This window comes from Ochlerotatus camptorhynchus, unplaced genomic scaffold, assembly GCF_037179485.1.
Source record: "Ochlerotatus camptorhynchus isolate MF236.1 unplaced genomic scaffold, CSIRO-AGI_Acam_v1.1 ptg000052l, whole genome shotgun sequence".
In the NCBI taxonomy this organism is placed as follows: domain Eukaryota; kingdom Metazoa; phylum Arthropoda; class Insecta; order Diptera; family Culicidae; genus Ochlerotatus; species Ochlerotatus camptorhynchus.
Genome location: NW_027040542.1, coordinates 1,239,254 through 1,251,436, shown reverse-complemented (window position 1 = coordinate 1,251,436; position 12,183 = coordinate 1,239,254). Strand labels below are relative to the sequence as shown.

Below are 12,183 nucleotides of genomic sequence, written 5' to 3'. Positions count from 1 at the left end.
CTGAATGAGACAGAGCTCCACACCGGGGGAACTGGGAGGGCCCCCACCAGGCAGAGATGTCCCTACAGCCGAAAGGAATTAAAAAAGACTAAACTTTAAAATACAATGCAGCATCCTTTAAAAAGCGCATAGCTACTGCCAGTGTGGATGGATCATCACCCAGCATGTCGCGTATGCCGCTGGTTCAACTGTTCTGTCCATTTCCTTGTCGTCCCTTTGATCCGTCTGATGACGAGGGAGCTGTTTTGGGCCCACTCTGCGTCCCAAGCTTCCCGAACTTTTCTCACGATCCTGCGCTTGACATCGTGTAACGGTACTTCGTTGGTATAGCGAAGAGCAGATGGTCCTCAGAGTTGCCTGGTATTCCGCAGTGCCCCGGAAATCAGCAGAATACCGTGTTTGGTGGCGCGGACTTCATCGTCACCTGTACCCAGGGATGAGTCGGGGCCTCTGATGTCAGGGCTTGTATGACGCTGTGCGAATCCGTGAGGACCAGGATCGGTCGGTCGGAGAGCGTTTTAGTAGTGATGAAGATGGCAGCAGCTTCAGCAGAGAAGACAGAACATTTAAAGTTCTATGAAGGTTTTAAAGCATTCTGCAAGTAAAAATCATGAGCTTCAAGACTATGAAAAAAAAAACCTCAATTGTTACTTGGGTCGGCTCCTTCAAGCCAAACAACGGATTAGATCCTAAGTAACATAGCAAAGAACCCCACGGTCGTGTATAGAAATTTCCAGCTATTTTCAACACACAGTTCGATAAAAGAGGCTATTGTCTAGCATCTACTACGGCAAGCCGATGCAAAGAATCGATCAATGTCACTTGAGTTAATTATTTTAAGAAGCTGACAGAATCTGTGCAATCGAACTTAACATAAGCATTAGAATAACGGCGTTTGGATTAAGTTTATTTTAGCCATAATGTTAATATAGCTTTGCTTGCGCAACTCGTTTATTCAATAATAAATAACATCCATTCTTCCATTGTAACAAAAAATCGTAGTGCTCTTGCAGCGTCCTATTACAGTAGACCTAATGCTTATTATTATACTGTATGTTGGCTTTTCCAGTTGTTGTTTTTTGTCGCTATATTCGGTCACCCATAATATCTACTAAATTTGTTGCTCCTCACCCCAAGATACAATACCGTACAATAGCGTGAGAATAATTATGTAATCGTAGGAAATAATAATTTCGTTTTGTCTTACGTAGATTGGATACACATGCGTATTCAGTAATAGTATTCATCTTCAACAAGAAAAAAAAATCTAAAGCGGGAAAAAGCTTTTGTTTCAAAGTCACACGACTTTTGTCTCAGACAAAAGTCACCTAATTTCATCTTCGTATTGCTCTGCTTTCCGATAATTCACCAGTACCTTATGAATTAACGATCTACTTACAAGTATAGAAAAGTCGATTTCCCAGAACGTAAACCTCTAATGCTGAATCAAATGTTGTAGGTAGGTAGTGAGGATTTAAGTTTTGAACGAACCTAACTAAAACTGTTGATTATACAGAAAACGAAAAATTAACTATTGCCTTTAGTGTGTAGCAAGCAAGCTATACCTACATCCTTTTAAAGCGCTTTACTCGTTCATTTGTTTGTTGGCTAATCGTGTTTTTGCAAGTTGGCTTACTGATCTATCACCGTTATCTCTACCGGTGGAATGAATCGCCACACGTGGGACGAGGACGACGACGACGATGGACCTGCCTCTCCCTGTGAGCTCAGCGAGCGACATTGGATGTCGGCTTTGAATCGACCCGGAGTGAAGAACACTACCGAGCACTCGTGGAATGCTTTTTCGTCTTTGTTCAACGCCGGGATCAGAATGCTACATGAGGAAAATGAATCATATTAGTTTCGAAACATATATCTCCGGGTGAGAACTACTCACTGATTCGCTCCCGTCATCGTTACGCGCGTCTCCAGACGATAGTTGTGGTGTCCATTTTGAAAGTCTTGATAGAATTGGATCGACACTTGCACCTGATGCAGCACCGAAGCCGACAGATTGCAAATGCCGATGCTTAGCGTTATGAACTGTCCTGTTACGCAGGTTACCTCCGACTGCGGGGCCACTGGTTGATTATCGATCTTGACCTCTGCAAATATCAAATTCAGTATTACTTAAACCTGGACTTACAATCTTCAACTTCCTGACTAAAATGGCTATAAATATTCAGGATGCTCAGTATGGATCCGAATTCGGAGCTATTGGTGAATCCTCAAAATTTATAATGCCTCCCCCAATTGGGCATGAATGAATAGAGCGGAATCTATCCTTGGGACAATTTAACGAACCATACAGCTGTCGGAATCGTGGCCGGAATGGACAATGAGTGTACGAATTTCAGACATTTGAATGTTGTGATAAAACTCGATTGCCAATCAACTCCTCTTAAAAGAACTCAGATTGGACCCTTCCGATTAATCCCATTCAAATACTAAAAAGTTGGTTCTTCTGAGAATGGGAGGCAAAACACATTTATACTAATTATAGGCATCACCAATAGGGTGAAGTAGTATTCAATCTGATCCCCTTTAATCAAATCAAGGCAACACGAGGATGTACTACAAAGGTGTGATCAGAGCAACCTACTGCTTCACCGTAGTAGCTCACGAAAAACATAGAAACTGACATTCAGATTTTTCACGTTCTACACATCGGTTGTGTTTCTGGAAACATCCAATATGTTCCCGATAATCATTGGTATTTTGAAGAGCTCCCGAGAACCAGGTAATATAAAGATACTTTCATAAGGCTCCTACGACCTTACGGTTATTCCCGTATCAGTTTCAATGAACGTGATCGCCAATGCTGTGCTGCACCTTCAGCCGCAACTGGATTTGAAGTCTCCGAACCTGGAACGAGAAGTTTCGAAGCATCTGGAAACCGGTCGCAAATTTGGACTGATCTCCGCTTCCGACAAAGGATTCAAGCTATTCGTGGATTTAAACAAACGTGAAGATGTGCTTTTCCAATCACGACTGCACTTTCTGCAAGAAGAACTTAAAGCACTGAACGCAGGTACGCCGGAAGAACCAAATGAAGGGCCTAGCGGTTCTGTAAACCACACCGAACACGTAAGGTTCTCGCGAACACCAACCCTGGATCTGATCATGCAGCAGGTGGATTGTGGTCCTGGTTGGAATCAGCGTCCACCGGCACAGCGCCGAGCAATTGCCATTCGTCGACGGATGGCCGCCCAGGAAAAGGCCCGATCAATGTTGCGGACCTCAAGGCAAAAGGGAAAAACCCGGTCCAGATCCCGGTCCCGATCCGGGTCTCGGCCACGGTCACGAACTCGGTCCGGATCTCGGCAACGGACTAATTCACGTTCCAGAGACCGACGAAATTGATTAGTTGAAATGGAATTTTTTTTTGTATTTGTATTTTGTCTTTACATTTTTTTTTCTCCAAATTAAAGATGTTAACAAGTAACAATGCGAACAGACTTTTGATGGTCCTCATTTAACTTTCGCAACTTCGAAGGCACGTTAGTACCCAGAAAGCTAATAGTTATGGGATAGCAATTGGTATAGGGGAAATGACGGCTTCGGCACTTCTTATTTATTATCTTGCGCGCTGTTTTTTTGCATGAAGGTGCATCATAGAACATTTACATAGGCAATGAATAGTCGAAGCCGTTATTTTCTCTACCTACATTAATAGCGAATTCGTTTATTATCGGGGTTAACACCAGTTCCAACCCAGTGCGAAACCGAACTTTTTGTCAGTGTGAACCTCAACCTGAGCTAGGTTTTAAAAACAAACGAGCAAACTGACGTTTGTCAGAAAACAAGCAGACCCAATCTTGATACCCGATCCAGGTTGGAACTGAATAATAAACGAATTCGCTATAAGAAAAATCTTGGAATTCTAGTCAAGTTCCTTGAAATTCTCCCCCAATATTTTCCAGGTCCTAGACCATTGAACATTCGAATTTATATGTCCGGCTTGATATAGCCTAACGATGGTTTAAGTAACATAAAAAGGTAAGAGGAAATACACAAATAAAACACGATTATTCAATGAAGTAACGGGTGTTCAATAAAAAATGATATTTTTTTCAGTCATATAGCTAGTAAAAAAAAATTGTTTCCAACGAATTCAATATTTTTTATTAAAAACAAAATGTTTATTCTTGACTGTGCGTGTGAATGAACTTGACGTTCGTTTTTTTCCGTGGAATTTTTTTTATCTATATTTGGTTGCTGATCCGGTCAAAATTTCTGACGATGGCCAAGAATTCGATTGTCCTCTTCAAAAGGCGTCAGACCATCTGTGAAGAAGAAACCGTATGAGAGCTGCATCCCATCCCCGAAAGCACACTAGCTGTATGTCCCTGCGATTTTCCACTGACACACGGTTTCGAAAATGAAGAGGAACCACGACATCCCATTATTTGTAGTATTCGTGTCGAGCTCTTCTTCAACAAACCATCCCGTGGAAAGCTTAATAAGCGAATTTCGTTATTCGTTTTGTTGGATCATATCACAGAACAGAAGGAGAAGTGCAAACAAATCGGTGAATCAAAACGTGGTTAGTTTTTCTGCTCAACAAGCGATGTGTGTGGTAGCGTTCCACACGGGCTTTCTATGTGCACTCACACTATTATAGCATGCTGCCTATCTTAACTGCAGGCAGAAGATGCCTTCTACCGCTAGGTGCGCTAGTGTTCGCAAATGACAAGTGGAGCCACTTTCTGATCCGAAGTTCCACTCCTGTGATCATATTGTTGGAAGGAGATTCTCTTATTCCCGTGGGTTTCGCGTAAGTGTCTCTGCTTACGGGCCCCAACCCCTTTTGGCCCTTCATACAGCAGTATGTTGAATTCAGAATGATGACGAAATTTGATCTTGCTGTTGAGTGGAGCTGCATGCAGGGCAAGACCCAAGCTAGGATGGTGGCTACTTACATACATACAAAACAAAATGTTTATTCTTTAAAAAACGTCAATGAATATTGGAGAAGGGGCCCTGGTCAGCCGTACTTTGCAACTTAGTCGCGATGCTCTCACAAGAGCGCTGGACGGCACTGAAATCATTCTCATTTTTTATTGAACACCCCGTTAGCTCCAGTACATCACCATATGCTTTGCTGTTGTTATGTACCAATGTCCTTCTTTGCTTTTTTCCTTGATTTGTTTTTCGTACTGAGTACCAATGCTACCGACGGCTTGAAGGCAGCTCCCACACACCTGGACCCTACCACCTATCGGCCCATCAACTCATGGACCCGCGGGCTTTACTTCCCTTCCGTGATCATAGATTTTATGCCTCAAGAAAAATCCCGGCGGCGCCGACTGGAATTGAACCCAGGCTTTTTGGTGTGAGAGACAATCACGCTTACCACTACACCACCGGCGCCACTGTGAATTGACTCTTGCTTAAGGACATTATCGACACACCTTCAATTGCAAAAGAAGCACTTGTTTTTAATGCCAAGATAGACACATTTCTCGCATCATATAGAAGATAGATACAGTCGGGGTTATTCCGCGAGTCGAAGTGACTTTTGTCACTAGTGAATTGAGAACAGTGTCTGTGCAAATCATATGGAGAAACACGTCACCACGACATGACTTTTCTCACTTCACTAGGGACACTTCGACTCTCGGAATAACCGGAATAACATGTCGAGTCCAAGGTTCGCAGGATATGAGTTCCAGATGATAAAAGTTTCGCTATTCCGCACCACCAATTGGTGGCCGAATAAAGGAAATTGGAAGTTGGAAGATCGCATTTCGTATCTGTCGCTTGGATTCTGGCAAAGTTACCAGTCTTCTTGATATGATGTCTTCGATATAAGTTACAATGAAATTTTTGTCAGAGCACACTACTGACATCTGTCTTCATGTTCGCGGAAAACGTTCAGCTAAGCCAAGAAAACGTGGCTGATTGTGCGTGACTGATCTATTCTGGACAAATTATTTTTATCTAGATAAAAAATCTTATCGTTTTAACAGATTGGATCACTACACATTTGAATCGGCTGTTACAGATTTTCGGGCAAAAGTTAAGTTTAAGTTTCATGTCGGTGCTAACACCGAAATGGCTCTAATGTTGGCCTATGGATCTAAGGTTGGGCCCATCGTTAAAAATCTGCTATTTATCAATTTTATCTTTTACATTATAAATCAATTGAACATTTAACAAGGTTCTGGGAAACGTTAGAAACAGAGGTTCTATACATGATGTACCCCGTTTTTTATTATTATAGTCATTTTAACGGTCTTGGGTCATTCGTGACTTGTGCGGGGGTGCGATTTTAACTCGTGGCTTTGGCGTGAGAGGTAAGGATGTTAACCACTACGCTGGGGTCGCCCCCACCCCGTTTGTTTAATATAGGTATGATATGCGATAATGCAAGAGTGGCAACTGTAAAAAATCGAATACTTCATCATTTCTCAATAGTGATGGAGTAATACGACATGCACTAAACTAAGGACACGGGATATACTACAATAGATCAATTTACTGGTCGCAGTAGTGTTTGGTCCCGAACAGAGGGAAAAAAATACAGTACACTATCATATTACGTTTAAAGAAACATTAATCACAGCAAATTCATATATTGCTAACTGATTTAAACTTGAAGCGTTCTTAACCTCACTATAATAGGGTATGCTGCTTCAAGGAAATTGAGCATCTGTATGATGCATAGCAATTTTTCTTCTGCAATACTATTAGAGTTAATAGACCGCTGTTGTTGCACGAAAAAAAATAAGAAGTTTGACAATTCTGTACCCGACATGTTTCTGCATCAGAACAAAGGGAACACTTGTGCTGTTTTCAAATACAACTTATTAATTTTAATGCCAACCTGTACTGCCCATAAAAGCATAACTGTCCCATATGAATAGGAAATCAAGCAAAGATGGGACAATTATGCGAGTATCGGCAGTGTATGTCGTTTGCATTGCCGACTTTCACATAGTGTTCAATTTCCTCCCATAGAATGGTCTAGAAATGCATTATCTAAACGCTCAATTTCCAACTGCGAAACGAGCAAATCCCGAATTGTATAAGCAACGAACAATACCTAAACTTAAATCATGCGAATCGACCAATCGGAAAGAAAGAATGTTCACTAAACTAATCTCTATCTTACCCCATTGTAACGGCGGAACCGTTACCAAATCCAGCATCGTCGGCGACAGCGAAATCCCTCGCAGAGAAGCCACTCCGCTGCAGTCCAACCCCGGCAGGGACCACTTGAGGTTCACATTCTCCGCAATGTGTTCCGAACAAACGCGCTCCGTCAGATCGCCTGCGTCACTTGCGCTGGTCACGCCCACCCCGCTGAGCATACTTGGATGGGCATCCGCTGAAGCACTGTTAAATGAATGTAGCTGCTGTTCCATCGCCGCTAGGATACGATCGAGTGGACAACGGTCTACCGGCACCGGCACGCGGCAGCTTTCCTTAGCCTCGATGAGTATTGTCTTGTTTGATGTGTAGTTTAGAGACATTTCCTGAGCCGTCAGGTTGACCACATCCAGCACTAGGTAGAACTGCGACGGACTATTGATGTAGATTTAGAATTAATAGTAGTAATACGCGAATATGAGAGGATTTCAAAATACTCACATTTCCGCCGACAGGACATCCCAATTTGTAATCTGGGCACTCGGTAGTAGTTCCACGTTGAACGAAATCGCACACTGCCGACAGTAGCCTTCCTGTAAACCTTCCCCTCCAGAATATTTGAACCTTAACTGTGCTTCCAGTTGCCTTGGCATATGGCCCGTAGCAATTCCCACGCTCAACGTAGCCAGCGACGAGTGCCCCGAGTGGGACGATCTAAAGCTAGACGTCAATGGATCATTCCTTCTGTGAGTGTTTGTTGGTGAGCTGATCCGGCTTGGAATGCTTGGATTTCCACTGCCACTGATGGTTCCTCCGACGACACCTCCGCTATGCGATACGGTCAAACTCTGAGGCCCTGCACTGTTCATACCATCCTGGTGGGACGAATGCGAGTACAGCTGTTGAACACCTGCAATCGCACCTAGAAAATCCGCTTCACCATAAATCACCAGCTTGAAATCGATGCTCTCGTTCGGTTTGATCGGAAGCTTCGAAGTGATGTCATCCGTCGCCAATTGAAAGATTCGATTCTGCAGATTCGCATCCATGTTTGAATGGAAAATTGCATCAATATATTCTATCAGTATGTTACTCGTGTTGGTCATTGTCACGATGCATTCGCCCCGCTCGCCGTTGTAAAGCGTAATGCTGGCAGATGTGGTCACACAGTCCGCATTAGGCATTCCACTGAAGGTGGCCGTCGGCGGGAGACTTGTCTTAAGCTCTACCTTTGGAAGCGCAGGAATCACATTCACTTGATAGTGCGAAGGCAAGTTTCGTAACTTTCGGTGCAGCATATTCTTTAGGCGACAATTGGACTTTACACCAATCGTGTGTGTGCTGTATCCTTGAATGTCAAGTTCTCCTTTCTCGATCGGAGTTCCATGCAGAGCTACCGTGGTTAGTACGTTCGGTTGAAGCATTACCGTTTGAGGAAATGCTTCGAATACGACTCCCGTGGTTAGCAAGCGGATGTCAGTTACTTGCAGCTCAAACGGTAGCGGATTGGTTAGTTTGACGTTCACTTCGCAGACGTCGTGTTGAATCCAATTGAACAATATCTTGCTGTCGTCCTTTGCCTGGCGACGATCTATCGAGCTGAAGTGAATCGGTGTGAAAAGAAACGGACCGCTATCTACTTTTGCTACGGCGATCTGGAAGAACGACAAGTAAGTACATGCACGATGAGTCAACATAACAACACACAACTTACCTTCAACGGCCGCAAGTGCGATGGCAAATCCTTAGCGAGAACCTGACTGCACAGAGGCAAGTCCGTCAAATTTGACGGCGGAATGACCGTGCCATTTTCCAACACCAATGGGACCGGTGCTCCTTCGCACTGTGCACTCAGATTCTGCAGCTGAAGTGCCATTTCCTTTTGCTCGTGCGACGTCAAATGCTTCCACATGGTCTGTAGCAGAAATGTCATATGTCTCGTGGCTAGAGCGGATTGTCCTAACCGTCGTGCTGTTCCGACCATTTGTTGGAGCAGGTCTATCTGCAGCACCGGCCAACCCGTATTGTTCTCTAGGACCTCATGCGGTTCGAGCGAAAGCTTATGCCCCGGGAAGCTCTCCAACATCAGGCGATAGCTTTGACCCCAATCGGGATTTGAGTTACTAACAGCTACATGGCGCCACGCTGCTAGCCTTTGGCAAAAGGCTGCTTTCCGATTGTATCCTATCTTCTGGTACAGATCGGTGAGCACTTCGAACCTCCGAACGCGCTGCTGTTCGCTCATGTTCAGATTGATGTAGAGGACATTCTGGAGAAACATAGCCACGTCCAGGTTTTTGCCTTGTTCGATGCAAATCCGAGCTGCTTTAAGAGCAGCTTCCGTCTCAATTATACCAGCATTTCGGTATTTACTGTAGTTTATAATGGCTTCCCGATACCGAGCAGGGATTTCGTCCGGTTGGAGGATGTTTGACGGGAATTTTTGAGCTACAGTCGACTTGTTCACCAGTGTTCCGGAGTCGGTTAAAGAGGACGAGCTTCCACTGGCAGTGCTTCCGCCCGAACCTGAGGAAAACGTTGAACTGATCGACGAAGCCGACGAATTTGATGAGGCCGATGTTTTGTCCGGGATCGAGGCAGTTTCCGAGTTGAGATTAATCACCATATTGGATTTCTTCTGCTTCAGATTACCTCCATTATTGGTTTCACCGTTGTAGCAATTGGTCAGCAGTTGATTTCGGGCAAGATTGTATTTCTGAGGGGAGGAAGTGTTTTCCTGTAGACTAGAGTTTCGTTGAATCGACATGGTGTAGCGAAAGTTGGGGTACAATAGGACAGCGGAAGCGGCACAGAGACCCTCGAAGGCAGCTCCTAACCAAAGCGAATCACTTATGGCACGTAGGGTTTCACTAGCCGAGTGAAACAGATTCAGTGATTCGGCCACTAGGCCAGCTTGTAGCGTTAGATCTCCCAGATGCTTTGTCATCCGACCGATGCAGCGCTTCTTGTTGTTTCGACTCTCCAAATCTAGTCCAACGAAATCTTTCTTTTCAAACGGTGCCAACAGCAGGGGCACTTTGTCAATCTTCTCCCGGGTCTTCTCCAGACGCTTCAGCTCCAAAATATAATACAGAGAGGTAATAAATTCTGAAATCTTTGTCTCCAGATTCGAGCACGAGTCGTTTTCCGGATAGAAAAAAGCTCGACTTTTGAAATTGGACGGCGTCTGGAAGCAGTTCTCGATGGTGGCATCTTTCTTCTCCTCCAGCCCACTTGCGATCTTGTGCAACTCTTCAATGCTCGGTCCAAACAACAAACATCGCGAATCGAACAATGTATTGGTGTATTTGACCTTGAGGGACTCGTGAACCCTGCACAGCTCATTCAGCTCATTTTGGTTATCAAACTTCCCCACCGTGATCAGCCCCAGCAGCCTCCGATGGGTTTGGAAATCACCCCAGTCGTTATTCTCCACTGGATGATCTCGAATGTAGCGGACCCAAATGTCTCTAGTTAGGCCGGATGAATCTGGGGAAAGATAGAAGCAACCTTGATGGTAATCTGCAGTCGATCCCACCAAGCACACCTCGCACACTTACCCGGTATCTTGACGTTGTTGATCCGCTGGATCCGCTCGAATACCCGCTGCAGCGATCGAGGCTTCAGGGGACCGATTCCACGCACCAGTATTAGCAGACAGCCGTGGTGGTAGTGATGCTGCTCGTAATCGGGATGCGCCATTATCGGATCTCCTGGTCCTTGCGATAACATGTAGCTTACAGAGGATCTCATTTAATCGTCATTTAATAGCACTTTCGTTTTGATCCTTCCACCTCTATTCCTATCGTGAGTAATCCGTTCGTCTGCGAAATAACACACCCACAAAAGATCGACACGGATCGCAGTTCCAGGAACCAACTAAATGCTCCGGAACTACGAAAAATGGGCCTTGTTTTTATTGCTCCATCGAAGAAGAAAGCTTCCCTATCTCGCGAGCAGCTCTTTCACTTTGACACATCATCTTTTTCGTCTCGCTGTACGGTTGTCCTCTGCGTGTGCCTCTTTTCGCGATACGCCTCTCGTTTTGTCTTTCCGTTCCGCCGCAGCTTTCGTATTGTTGTTGCTGGTGTTGTCGTTATTCAGCTGCTTTGCAACGCCTGATGATGATGGTGAAGATGGATCAAAACAAAGCCCACTTGAGAGATGAAAATCTCTTATCTAGTAGTCGTATTTCGATCAACGAGTATTTCGTTCTGTTGCAAACACTTGCAATGCACCCCGAGAACTGCACTTTTTACGGATTTTTTTCCCCAAATTATCACTTTTTAATGAGATACAGACGATGATGCAGATTGATCGAATTTTTTCGTCACAATCTGACTGCAGCAGGAAGATTGCAGTGACAGTTTTGCGTTACGCTGCGAAAAAAAGAACAATATCAAAACAAAACAAAAATGTCAAAGTGGCAGCCGTTATCATACGTTACTATAGCGGTGCTCAAAACCCGGGACGGGACTTGGCAATCGACTTGTTCAGGGTATCATCCAAACCAATAGTTCTATCATTTGTTTTTTTTTTTTTTTTTAATATTTATTACACTGATCCATTTGCAAAAATACTATATTGCTGGTTTAAATTAAATACTCTTACCAATAGATTTTTGCAGCAAACAACATCATTTAATTTTACTATTATTTCTACCATGCATTTTTAGCATGCATCGTAGTTTTTCCAGAATCATAGTAAATTTGTTAACATTCATAGTCAACTATACTGAATTCATAGAAGATTTAACAGTAATAAGCGTGGTTATATTGATAACAAGTGTTTTCGCAAGTAGTATTCCTAACTATGGTCTTTGTTCCAATTAATTAATTAATTTAGCTTTATTTAGGAGGCTTTCAGCCTTAGGCTGGTTCGCCTCCGAGGTCTTTGTTCCAGTGTATGGAGATTTTTTGCTAGTTTATCTCCGCTCTATCATTTGGTTTATCGTAAACGATATAGTATACGTATATATGGTATTTTTATATTGCACAAAAAAAAAAAAAAGCTGTTGAATATTACATCCAAAAAATTGCACAGAGCTCATTTTGCTGGTTGTGTTATATTACGCTGTACGATGTACAT

General features: G+C 43.7%; 1 protein-coding gene across 2 annotated transcripts; it reads right to left on the bottom strand.

Annotated features, from left to right (window-relative positions):
• Positions 1-925: 925 nt before the first annotated feature.
• brun (trafficking protein particle complex subunit brun) lies at positions 926-11,446 on the bottom strand. 2 transcript variants are annotated; one of them, XR_010520308.1, is made up of 7 exons: positions 10,656-11,446; positions 8,810-10,584; positions 7,597-8,750; positions 7,118-7,530; positions 1,898-2,105; positions 1,570-1,834; positions 926-1,501 (listed from the first exon to the last, which is right to left on the bottom strand). XR_010520308.1 is itself a non-coding variant. In XM_065239163.1 (6 exons), the coding sequence occupies exons 1-6, from the start codon at positions 10,846-10,848 to the stop codon at positions 1,633-1,635; spliced, it is 3,945 nt and encodes a 1,314-aa protein (XP_065095235.1). In that variant the 5' UTR covers positions 10,849-11,446; the 3' UTR covers positions 926-1,632. The 2 variants fall into 2 exon arrangements, 1 of the variants encoding a protein (XP_065095235.1); XM_065239163.1 differs by having other exon boundaries at positions 926-1,834.
• Positions 11,447-12,183: the final 737 nt, after the last annotated feature.